Source organism: Schistocerca gregaria, chromosome 4 (genome assembly GCF_023897955.1).
Source record: "Schistocerca gregaria isolate iqSchGreg1 chromosome 4, iqSchGreg1.2, whole genome shotgun sequence".
Lineage (NCBI taxonomy): Eukaryota > Metazoa > Arthropoda > Insecta > Orthoptera > Acrididae > Schistocerca > Schistocerca gregaria.
This window is the reverse complement of record NC_064923.1, coordinates 543431522-543445187: the sequence shown is the minus strand read 5'-3', so window position 1 is coordinate 543445187 and position 13666 is coordinate 543431522. Positions and strand designations below refer to the sequence as shown.

Below are 13666 nucleotides of genomic sequence, written 5' to 3'. Positions count from 1 at the left end.
CAGCTGACAAAACACTGAAAGATAACTTGTTTGCCCCCCCCCCCCCTTAGTGCCCTTTTTTTTGTTAAGGATTATTTTAGCTTTTTGTAGGTGGCATAATTGGATTGTTTCACACTTTTTAGTATTGTGAACAGTTGGTTTTGATTAACTTACAGGTGTAGAAGCAACAGATAGTGAAGGAAGTGAAATTGAAGATGAGGAAGATAGGGCAGTTTTTCAACGGCACTGGTTTTCTGTGAGTGTTGAGCAAGCAGCAACTGGACTAGGGGGACGTGATGGCCGTCTTGCTCAAGTGCGTGCTGAAACGAGACGTCGATTACGACAGATAGTCCGTGGTTTACCAGATACAGCTATGCGAGTAAGCATGGGTTTGGATATGAATGGCAGCTGGGCATTAGCAGAAGCTGTATTAAATGCAGCCAAGAAGTTTCCTACAAAAACTGCACAGATACTAACAGGGAAAGATGGTCATCGTCATAACAGGTAAAGGGAAGCACAATTTGTTTGTGTATTTTCATCTATCAAATCTTGTATGGATTGTAAATGTAGTTGCTATTTTGATAAATTTTGAAAATATTTGTGCATGTAACTGCTAAAGTGTGTGCCACCTTTCAGCATTGTGTGACAGTACTTAGTTTAATACAGTGTGTTTGTTCATTGTGAAATGTATTACCTAAGTTTCAACATGCTGTTCACCAAATTGATTGTGGAAAATGTTAGTTTACGTTAAAAGTGTGGGATGGTGAATTAAATCAGTACTTTATCCAGTTCTCTGTCTGGTCAGCATTTCCAGAATGTAGCAACTCTCGTGGCCTTCTTATTTGCCTTGATTAAGTCCTATGTTGCACAAGAGACTTTCAGTAGAGCGTATATGAGCATGGACCGAACAAGATAGTGCAGTGGCTAGCACGCTGGACTCGCATTCGGGAGGATGACGTTTCAATCCCATGTCTGGCCATCCTGATTTAGCTTTACCGTGATTTCCCTAAATTGCTCCAGGCAAATGCCAAGATAGTTCCTTTGAAAGGGCACAGCTGACTTCCTTCCCCATCCTTTCCTGATCTGATGAGATCGATGACCTCGCTGTCTGGTCTCCTCCCCCAAAACAACCCAACCCATATGAGCATATGGCCTGGATCTTTTGTTCTTCTGCACTCGCAGTGTGTCTCCATCAGCTTGGAGACTGTCTGCATGTGGATCTTGCAGTGGATGATATCCACCCCAGGACAATTGGATGATCTAATTAGTCCCTGTTTAAAGTTTTTAGATACCTTGAGCAAGCAGTCAATTTGTGTCCACCCTATACACCTTGAAATCTAAATTTTGTTGTGATGTTTTTTAAATTTCTGCAATTACAGTGCGCCACAAGATGATTTGGTAACGTAACTCCACGAGATTTGACTATTTTAAAGATTAACATCAATTTAATAAAGTATTTGAATAATTGGGCTCAAAATAATAAATAACAGTATAGAGTGACCCTCAATTCCAATGTCAAAGTGCAGCAGTCACATTAGTGGCTAATGTCTATGCCTGAATTGGACATGAAGTCTGTGGATGAAATATTGTTGTAAGATCACTTGTGGGGAATGGCTGTGATTTGAAATAGGTCCTAAGATGAACATCATCAAAAGTAAAATTAATTAATGGAATGTAGTCAGAGTAAAAGAGAGGTGATGCTGAGGGAATTAGATTAGGGAATTAGGTTCTTAAAGGAGGACATAAGTTTTTCTATTTGAAAAACAAAATAACTTGACATTGTCAGAAGTAAAGAGGATATGAACTGAGGACTTGAAATAATGAGGAAAGCTATTCTAAAAAAGAGAAATATGTTAACATCAGATATATACAATGTTAGCAAGTATTTTCTGAAAGCATTTATCCAGAGTGTAGCTTTACATGAAGTGAAAAGTGGATGATTAATGGTACAAAAAAGAAGGGAGTAGACATTTTGCAATATGGTGCTACAGAAGAATACTGAAGATGAATAGATCATATAACCAGTGAATAGGTACTGAATTGTATCCAGGAAAAGGGGAGGGGGATTTGTGGTACGGCTTGACTAAAAGAAGAAACTTGTTGATGGGGCATATCCTGAGGCATCAATGAATAGTTAATTTGCTAATGGAAGGAAGTGTATGGAATAAAAAATTGTGGAGGGAGAACAAGGATTGGCTACAGTAAGTTGGTCCAAGTGGATGTTACTGTAGTTAAACAGAGATGCAGTGACTTGCAAAGAATGGCTAACATTGAGAGCTGGATCAAAGAAATCTTCCAACTGAAGACCACCACCACCACAACAACAACAACAAGAGTGCACTAAATAACTCTTAGCAGTTCGTGTAGTTTGTATCTTTATGGTCCGTGGTGTGTTGTGGACTTTTATGTCAGAAAAGAATATGTGTCCAATGGGAGCTCAGTTTTTTTAGTAAAGTTGCATGCACGTCCATGAATGATCTTAATTTGCAGGTAACATATGCAATTCAAGAGGTCTTCTTATTTGAGATTTTCCCAATATCGATATTTTATTTAGTTGTGAAATATGATTAGCCTTAACAGTAACAGCATTATTTTAAACCTCAAAAGTTCCATTTGTTGCTCTCTGGCAATGTGATCAGGTGCCATGCTAAAATCATATTTGTCTCAGCCATGTGCGCAAATAGGATTTCTTTTTTCCTACTTCTCTCTCTCCACCCCTCCCCCCCCCCTCCCCCCACCTCCTCAAGTAGTAAAGAGAGTGTGCAGCCTTGCACAAATACCTGACAGAGAAGTCCAGAAGTATAATTATACCACTTCACCTTCAATAGACTGTTGTCAACAATCATTATTGAGTTCTGGGATTTTTTCTGCTCACAACATTTGTATGGACAGAGGCTACACTTTTTCTTTCTTTCTTTTTTTTTTTCTCTCCTTTTTTTAGCAATGATAAATAGGTGCTGTGTTGAAACAAACAATGAGAAAGAAAATGCTGTGCTGTGAAAAAATTGTGATTTTGTTTTCTTTCTCACAGTAAGTTTGAACTACAGTAGCAGGGCATTTAATTGAACTACAGTAGCAGGGCATTTAATTGAACTACAGTAGCAGAGCATTTAAACTGTTACACACATGCTTTCTCCCATTTGTACTGTGTTTGTATGTACATAATTTTAAACAAAAATTGTACACACAACAATGTGCTGTTTTGTTTTCTTCTTCACAGTCAGTTTTAAGAGAAAATCTGTGTATATAAAGAAAGCTGTATTTATGGCTTATTGGCTTATGATTCGAAGACTGTTATGCAATTTGGATTGTTTGAAACTTTGTGATGCTACCCGTAGGCAGATTAAAACTGCTAACTAATGTCACTGAAGCTACAATTCTCACAGACCTATCAACTAGAGAGACCTTTCTCTTATCCTATACACCCCTGTACACCAGGGATCCCAACCAACATACCCATTCAATTTAAGCAAATCAAGGTTTTGTTTGCAGTAGCAATGAAGAAGACTCAAAGTGGGCATTGTTACATTGGAACTGATTTATGATAAGAGTGTTTATTACATGGTCAGTTGTACATTTCTTTCTTGTTAACTGGTAGTTCAGAAAATCAGTTCATATTTTTATCACACAGTATTCAGAATATAAAAAAGTTGCATATTCTGAAGTTTTGTAATTGTGTTGCATACAATATTAAAAAGCAATAAAAACCAAAAATGAAAACAAATAAGCCATTTTCATTCACATTCTCAGTGATTCATTATAATTACAAGTTCCATGCCTACAAAGTGGGTGAAGTTGCAACAAGGAGCTGAAGTTTGCATTCTGATTCAAATCCCAGTGCTACCCCTGGTTAGGATCTACAGTATTAGGTTGGTGCATAAGTTCGTAACATTTTTGTTTTTCCTGTTCTCATGCTGGTTGTTAGTGATTTATTTATTTATTGTCATTTTTTATTTGTAGTTCACTGCTGCTTTTGAGTTCACATATTGTTTTGTCATTTGGTGATAATGAGAGGAGCTGTGGACACCAGAAAATGGAGTTCCAAATGGAGAAATTGGAATATTTCCAATGTATTCTTCTTTTGAGTTCAGTAGTGGGGTGGTGACAGCTGATGCAGCCAGAAACATCTGCTCCATGTATGAGGATAATTCCTCTGGACAGGGCACAGCAAGAAAATAGTTTTCTCATTTTAAGGAGGATTGTTTCAATAGTAGAGACTCTCCATGTTCAGGAAGACAAGGCTTTGATGAAGATCATTTAAATGCAATAATCCACAATGACCCCCATCAGTGTACTCAAAAACTGGCACTGTGATGAACTCTGTTCATCCGATATTGTGTGACATTTATATGCAACGGGGAATATTCAAAAATTGGATGTACAGGTACCGCTTGATCTAAGCAAAAGTCACAAACATCAGCAGGTGGCCATAGGTGCATCTCTGCATGCTCGTCATCAATTGGCTAATGAACAACACCGACCATTCCTATCTTGTATTGGTACTGGTAATGAGAAGTAGTGTTTTATGCTAATATGGGTAACAAAAGAAAGACAGAAAAAAAGGAATGGTTGAGCCCAAACAAAGCAACTCCCCATCCAAAGACCTCTGTACATCCACAAAAAATAATGTTATGTATCTTGTGGAACATCAATGTACTACGAATCACTTTCCTGAAGTGTAACCCTTACTGCTGACATTTATTGTCAACTGAGATGTCTTGCAGTTGCAATCCAAGGACAACGACCAGGAAGACTGCATGAAGTGATGCTAATACACAACAATGCCCGCCCACATTCTGCAAGACTGATAAAGAACACTATACATGAGTTGGATTGGGGAATCATTCCACACCCATGTTATTAACCTGACCTTGCACTCTCAGATCTTCACTTGTCCTGCTCTCTACCAAATAACCTTCATGGAACTTTTTTTCTGGATGAAAATGTGCTCTGGACATGGATTGACCATTTTTTTTATTACAAAACCATGTGATTTCTACAGTTGCGGAATTGAAAAGTTACCTAGCATTTGTAGACTGTTGTAAATAATGAGGGATAATATATTATTTATGACTGAAGTCTCAGTTATGTGTATCTGTTGTGTTTATTAAACTTATGGAAAACTGCTATGAACTCATGCATCAACCTAATATATCCAGTTCCCATATATAATTAGCAATTGTGAAGCACTCCTGTGTTTCCTAATGTCTTTATATTTGCTTGTAAAGAAGCGAAAACCAATAAAAATAGCCATAAATCCATTTTGTCAAAATTTTTGCTACTTTCACTCAAAATTTTGTTTCCTATATTCCATTGTCCTTGGTAACTGCATAGTTTGCCTGTATGTTAAAGGTGGCACTGGGTTAAATGAGAAAGAACCCTGCTGATGACTGACATTATCCTCACTCCTAATCACTCTGCCTCTCACATGTACATACTACGTATACATGGCATTTTTCTTACAGTACATCGTCATGTATGTGGAATTGGACAGGGACTGACCTGTAATTGATTATAATACCTTGGTGTAGTTCCGGTGGCCAAGAAAATACTGTCATGTCATAACCACACTCACATCCAGTCCAGAAGTAGGGCTGGCAATGAAATACAGCACTCAGCTCTGTAAGCTCATATATTACAAATACCAATGTACAGCCAGAACAGATGTGAACTCTTCACTGGGGAATGGAGTTATTTATAAAAATATTGAATATTCCAGAATGCTGGTGTCTATACTAACTTTGGATATTTCAGAATATACAAACATAAGATGCTTCAAGAACCTAACATAAAAGGTAAAAATACTAAAGAAAATAATTGCTGATTTCTGGGTTTGAAGTGGCGACATGTAGCACACCAGCCAGTGATGTTAACCAGTATGCCACACTGTTTGTACCATAGCTCACTGTATTGTTCCCCTCCTAGAGAAGCAGTGCCCTGCTGTTTCAGAAGTTGTTATTGGATCCAGCTGCAGCATCATGGATCTAGATGTTGCCACAGGTCCTCTGTGTGGTGGCTCCTTGCATTCTGGTCGTGTTGTTACATCGTCTTCACTATGAGGAGCATTGAAAGTAGGATGTCCCTGTCTAACCTTCACAATTTTCCAGTGGGTCTTCAGCTTCCTCTAACTTCCCATTGTTGATCTGTGCCTCAGAACTGTAGTAGAGCTCCGTACAGAGTACAGTGACAATGTCTCCATGCCTTTGTCTTCTTGATGGAGAATAATAATAGTTGACTTAATATGTGACATCCAACAAATAATGAAACTAAGTGGCCTGAAGTAGCACTGTAGTAACTTTTCTGATAGTTCCACTTTCTGCACAGACATAAAAATCCAGACCAGTCCTTCAGGCTGTATGTCACTGTCTGGTGCTTGGCATTATAGTGCTCTCGGTATTTCTCCTGAGCATCCATGGTCCATATGCGAGACAGCTACCTTGCTTCTGCAGTGCTAGTGATATGGTTTTCATGTAGTGATCAGAGTAGTGCCCGGTTGAAATGGGAAATGTGTATCCATTGTTGATATTGGCTTTGCTTAAATGGAGCAGAGAGATTGGGATACAATAGTGCACGCCATGTCATCCACATATGACACAGCGAAGCAATACAGTACAGGCTTCACATCATTCCCATAATTTATTTGAACATATTATATGCCAGAATAAACTCAAGTTTCACATTGTTTACTTCTGCATTGAGGAAATGTATCATTGCTTGTGGAGGTTGGAAAATCTGTGTCATAGTAGAGTAAGATTGCAATATGTTCCAGTCACCAAAGCTGTGCATCATATTCTCCTGCCGCTAACCGCATCAAGCAGCATGCTGGGTTAGCTCTTGTGCCTGAAAGAATCCATTATATTTGATGACAGTTGCATTTTGTTTACAAGAGCTCATTGTGGTTTCATTTAATGATAACTTCAAAACTGCGAGCATTTTCTTGGAATTCGTTGGAAAAGGCTTCCTGGCCACAGTCTGACTGGGAACTTCATTCTGTAAATGACCAACAATCTGTGAAGTTTGAATTTTTCCTTGACTTGGTGTTTAATATTATAGTTTGGCTCTTGACGTTCAGTGATCAGTGTCGCAGGGAAAGCATTCAATGACACACCTTTGCCCATGCTTGGAAAACCTCAGATCTTGTGATCTTGTACCAACAACCTCCCCCCCCCCCCCCTCCCCACCGCCGCCTCCCAAGTATTGAGCAGTTGTTGATTTTATAAGTTTGAGAAAGACAGGCTGTTTTTAAACCACCTCCTAATGCTGCCAAGGAACATAGGAAAGAACACATTCAGTCAAGAGAATACAGCAAAAGCCAAGAGGGCTGCTTTACGTTCACTAAAAGCGGCTCAGGAAATTGTTATCTTACCCACAGAAAAAGGTGATGCTACAGTTGCATTGGACAAGAAAGGTTATGTTCAAAAGATGCAATGTTTACTATCTGATTCAGCATGTTATAAATCATAGATCAGTGCTGTCCTGGCAAAAAGTATTGGGAGAAAGACTAACAAATTCCTAAAGAGAAGTTGCTGGTTGCAGGAGACTATCAAGAGTCTCAGTTCTTACTGTGCTACACCCCCCCCCCCCTCCGCCCCCCCCCCCCCTCCCCAAAGATTAGATGGCCTTCTACAGATCCACAAGGAAGGAGTTCATCATAGGCCTTTTGTCGGTAACATTGATCTCCAACATACTATTTAGCAAAACACTTTGCTGCTCTGTTGAATCCACTAGTAGGTCAGTGTATGCATCACATTAAGGACTCAGCAGATTTCTTATATTGATCAGAGGAATTGCATTTGAATGAACCTGGTATTTTAGTAAGTTTTGATGTGACCTCTCTGTGCACTCATGCTCCCTGTCTGATTCATTACGATTAATTGAGATTAGATTTGGTGTTTACTTAATGAACCCATTTCAACATGTGCTGACCTCTACGTACTTTTATCCAATGGTTAGCACTAAGAGCAGACAGATGAAGAAATTACGAATTCCCATCTTTTGCAAAACTCAGCATATCCACTTCCTCATGTGTGTTTCTTCCTTATTTTATTAAGCAAGGTGTTTCAAATATACATTCTAAGCATTTAAATTCAGTGGTCTCTTTTGTTAGTCACATTTTGTATATAATATCAGAGTAAGAAGTTAGCAACATATTAGTAAATTTATAGCTTTCATGTAAGTGAACACATGAGCAGAAGTTTCCACAGTAACAGAATCTGTCTCTCACCTTTTAAACCTATTATGGTATTCTTAGTCATACGTTTAAAAGACAGCTAAAGCAATAGTAGAGATTTTAACACAATGTTTAGATTTAATGCTATGCAAAATTGAAAACAATAGTGAAACACAGTTCTTTTTAATGTAAAGGTTCCTCATGATACAGAATTTTTCTCTTCGATATCATTAGTATTCCCTTTCACAATTTTTGAATAAAACTCTTGACTTTCCTCTGAATAATTTTTGAAATAAGATATAAGACTTCACATAATTAGCTTTATTTTTACTTAAGTGTTTTATTGATGGAAGTTGAGGAGCTTCAAATATTATTGAAGTGCTTCTCTTTCCAGGTTTCAGCACCTCAATAACTATCAGTGAAGCAAAATAAGTTTTTGAAAAAGTCATTGTGTCCTAGTCTTAGGTCTTCTTACATAATGCAGTATTCTTGCCTCGGAAACCTTAAAAGGCAGTTTGGCTTTCATTACATGATTGGAGATTGATTTCATATAGTAACTATGCCAGTCTTTGCCCCAAACTGTAATCTCCACAAACTTTCCCAAAAAGTCATAATATTCTGTGGGCAGGATGATTGTTTTGTGTTTTCTTAATCATTTTTCAGTAAGGCCAAAAATCCCTTTCAGGAGGCAAATAGCTATGCCCATTTATTGGGAAATAATACTGAATTCCTTTAAATGCCTTTGAGCTTTCAGTGCAACTCATATGCATTGCCATCATTGTGGAATTTTTGTTTTGGTGCCACCAAAAATCAGAAAATAATTTAAGACTAAGATTTTCTGTGCCTTCTTGCAATAGATCTTGCACTAAAGAATTTACTTAGTCTCTCACAGCCGATACAATTCCACTTGCCCCCATCCTGAATCAGTCTCAAGCCATGTGTAGTTAACTCATTTGTGTGCTTTCTTTTGTGAATATTGTAAGATCTTACAATTATACAACGAGACCTGTTTGGAGTGAAATATTTCTCCAGTAGACAATTTGGGTAAGGGGTGATGCAGCTGACATCCAAAACAAACTGCCACAGTGTTGTTTTAATTTTCATTTAAAAAACAGAAAATTCTTTTTGCCCTTATTTTGGGCAATCTGTAATCTATTCTTGTGTTAGTTTCTAATTCCAAGACTTGACATAGCTAACTCATAACAAAACAGGCAGAAGCTGAGCTGCTAGCAGTATCAGGATTTCCGAAGTCCAAGTTGCAACATTTGTAGATTACCTTTTTATGCTTTGAAAGAGAGCAGCCCAGTGACCATTTTTTAATTCAAGAAGCATTGTCTCTGTCACGATTTTTTAAAAATAACTTTGACAGAAGATATTACAACATAACTTTATTTCTAAAGTAATGAGAAGATTTGCATTTATAGTTAATTATATCCTTCTTGATGAACTGTGTCTGCTCTTTACCCCTTTCCTGCAGCTTGCGAGATCAACCACCTCCATTTTCCTTAGATATGATGCCCTCCAGCTTATTTCTTTTGAGCTGAGTCTGTCTCTGGACACTCCTGATAAAATACATATGATATAAATATAACCTGTTCAGATAACTATTTTCATTCCACAGACTTTTTTAGACTATAAATGAAATCAAACTTACCTGTCACTTTTCTGAATGTTGAAGCACATAAGGAATATCTTGGCTTTCTTCTTCTTCTTCTCTTATACAGTGTGAGACAGGTGTTTGTTTACTTTTATCTTCTTCCTTTCCTTTGCATCTTTTAGCATGTTCACTCTCATGTATTGTAGTAAGCTATTATCCTGTTCAACTCTTGCCTTATTCATATACAGACTGTCTCTAAAATGAATAAGAAGTTTGAAAAGCAACCATCCTGCTCTGCATGTTGTGTCCTTTGTTGTTCAGTTTGATAACAGCCAGTCTGCAGCTCTTAATTTGAGGGTACAGTCTTATACTTCTTACTCTTTTGACATTGATGACTCCTGATTTTTCCTCCACTTTTCACCTCCTGAAATGTTGTGGAATATTCTTAATCTTCTAACATCTTAATAGTGAATTTCCAACAAGACCATTCTGCAACTGCTAGTAATCTTGTAGTAACAGTGGCTGAACGTGAAGGAGAATTACACAGGACAGTATGAATTGTTATCCAACAATTGCTAGCAAACAGTGGGTTTATGTTACAGGCTCATGTGCAATTGTCCAGCAGTAAACACATGTAAGTGGAAAGGCTATTAAATTTAACATTTAAATTTTATGTTCCAAGTTGCGACATTGCAGTATAAAACAAGGATTCAGTGTACTGTGAAATTTTGAAAAATGGAGATGTCAAGTTTTATGAAAATTTGTTATATTCAGGCATTTTTTACAGCAGGTACTTTCTGTTAGCCATTGTGTGAGACTTGTTTTACCGTATTTACTCAAATCGAAGCCGCACTTTTTTTCCGATTTTTGTAATCCAAAAACCCACCTATGGCTTCGAATCGAGTGCAAAGTAAGTGGAAGTTCTGAAAAATGTTGGTAGGTGCCCCCACAACTAACTTCTGCCATCGAATTATGTAGCGCTACACAGGCATGCTTTGCAGGCACAAGCTTTTTTCACCACCCCGAGTTTCGACCACTGCATTTTCATACATTATCCAACGAAGTAAATACAAATTCCATATTGTTCATCTTCAATTGTAGCAGCATTTCAACGTACTACGAAAATCCGACTGGCAAGATTGTTTGGGATGTTTGTCAATATGGCCAACTCTATGTTCTGAATTTGTTCCTACCTGCAACAAGGGGAGATCATTGCTAATAAGAACTTTTATGAATTGTGAATCGCATTCAATATTCTTTTCACCATAAGAATAATACCGTACGAATGTAAACATTTTGCCATGTATTCTTTCGTGTTTGCTGCTATCTCATTTAAATCCTGTCTGCCTAATAAACTACGAAACTAGAGTGAGACAACAGCAAACGCAGAATAATATACATATCACGTCATGTTTATATTCGTATTGTTCTTATGCCTAATAGTTGTAAAGTCAGAAATGAAGCACGGCAATTGACAAGATTTTTAAATCTGAGATGACTAATTTCTGTGCAGAATGTAATGTACTACAGAGGCATCTATAAAGATTTGCAACCAGAGAAAAATTTTCGCTAAACTCTCATTCAGAACATCTTCTATCATACACAGTCTATTATTTGGTTCTTGTTGATGATTATCAAAGAAAGCAGCAGTGTAAGTAACAGCAAAAGCAAGCAGTCTCTTGCCATTGTTTCGCTAATGAGACGATTCCTCTGTCTTTTTTTTAAAAGTGGTAGTAGCGCACACAAAAGGAAGCCATGCCGCGAGCGGCGACACGTCGTAAACAATCACTATCAGAATGCGACAAACAATGCATGATACAGTACAGTAATGCTTACAGTAGAAGAAGAATAGGTAGCTTAGAGGGATGAAGTAGTGAAGGCAGCAGAGGATCAAGTAGGTAAAAAGACGAGGGCTACTAGAAATCCTTGGGTAACGGAAGAAATATTGAATTTAATTGATGAAAGAAGAAAATATAAAAATGCATTAAATGAAGCAGGCAAAAAGGAATACAGACGTCTCAAAAATGAGATCGACAGGAAGTGCAAGATGGCTAAGGAGGGATGGCTAGAGGACAAATGTAAGGACATAGAGGCTTATCTCACTAGGGGTAAGATAGATACTGCCTACAGGAAAATTAAAGAGACCTTTGGAGAAAAGAGAACCACTTGTATGAACATCAAGAGCTCAGATGGAAACCCAGTTCTAAGCAAAGAAGGGAAAGCAGAAAGGTGGAAGGAGTATATAGAGGGTCTATACAAGGGCGATGTACTTAAGGACAATATTATGGAAATGGAAGAGGACGTAGACGAAGACGAAATGGGTGATATGATACTACGTGAAGAGTTTGACAGAGCACTGAAAGACCTGAGTCGAAACAAGGCCCCCGGAGTAGACAACATTCCATTGGAACTACTGACGGCCTTGGGAGAGCCATTCCTGACAAAACTCTACCATCTGGTGAGCAAGATGTATGAGACAGGCGAAATACCCTCAGACTTCAAGAAGAATATAATAATTCCAATCCCAAAGAAAGCAGGTGTTGACAGATGTGAAAATTACCGAACTATCAGTTTAATAAGTCACAGCTGGAAAATACTAACGTGAATTCTGTACAGACGAATGGAAAAACTAGTAGAAGCCGACCTCGGGGAAGATCAGTTTGGATTTCGTAGAAATGTTGGAACACGTGAGGCAATACTGACCCTACGACTTATCTTAGAAGCTAGATTAAGGAAGGACAAACCTACGTTTCTAGCATTTGTAGACTTAGAGAAAGCTTTTGACAATGTTGACTGGAATACTCTCTTTCAAATTCTGAAGGTGGCAGGGGTAAAATATAGAGAGCGACAGGCTATTTGCAATTTGTACAGAAACCAGATGGCAGTTATAAGAGTCGAGGGACATGAAAGGGAAGCAGTGGTTGGGAAGGGAGTGAGACAGGGTTGTAGTCTCTCCCCGATGTTATTCAATCTGTATATTGAGCAAGCAGTAAAGGAAACAAAAGAAAAGTTTGGAGTGGGTATTAAAATCCATGGACAAGAAATAAAAACTTTGAGGTTCGCCGATGACATTGTAATTCTGTCAGAGACAGCAAAGGACTTGGAAGAGCAGTTGAACGGAATGGATAGTGTCTTGAAAGTAGGATATAGGATGAACATCAACAAGAGCAAAACGAGGATAATGGAATGTAGTCGAATGAAGTCGGGTGATGCTGAGGGAATTAGATTAGGAAATGAGACACTTAATGTAGTAAAGGAGTTTTGCTATTTGGGGAGCAAAATAACTGATGATGGTCGAAGTAGAGAGGATATAAAATGTAGACTGGCAATGGCAAGGAAAGCGTTTCTGAAGAAGGGAAATTTGTTAACATCGAGTCTAGATTTAAGGGTCAGGAAGTCATTTCTGAAAGTATTTGTATGGAGTGTAGCCATGTATGGAAGTGAAACATGGACGATAAATAGTTTGGACAAGAAGAGAATAGAAGCTTTCGAAATGTGGTGCTACAGAAGAATGCTGAAGATTAGATGGGTAGATCACATAACTAATGAGGAGGTATTGAATAGGATTGGGGAGAAGAGAAGTTTGTGGCACAACTTGACCAGAAGAAGGGATCGGTTGGTAGGACATGTTCTAAGGCATCAAGGGATCACCAATTTAGTATTGGAGGGCAGCGTAGAGGGTAAAAATCGTAGATGGAGACCAAGAGATGACTACACTAAGCAGATTCAGAAGGATGTAGGTTGCAGTGGGTTCTGGGAGATGAAGAAGCTTGCACAGGAGAGAGTAGCACGGAGAGCTGCATCAAACCAGTCTCAGGACTGAAGACAACAACAACAACAACAACAACAACAATGCATTTTCAGCTTAGAGTGACATAAACATCTATAACAAAGAGAACGGCACTTACCAGATCAAAGAA

At 38.2% G+C, this 13666-nt stretch overlaps 1 protein-coding gene across 3 annotated transcripts in view; it reads left to right on the top strand.

The window, feature by feature from the left end:
• Positions 1–13666, top strand: part of LOC126366012 (INO80 complex subunit D-like) — a 156957-nt gene that overhangs the window by 68140 nt on the left and 75151 nt on the right. For all 3 annotated transcript variants that reach the window (XM_050008864.1, XM_050008863.1, XM_050008865.1), the window contains one exon: positions 156–483. In XM_050008864.1, the coding sequence (XP_049864821.1) occupies positions 156–483 (328 nt within the window). The remainder of the gene's footprint in view (positions 1–155; positions 484–13666) is intronic.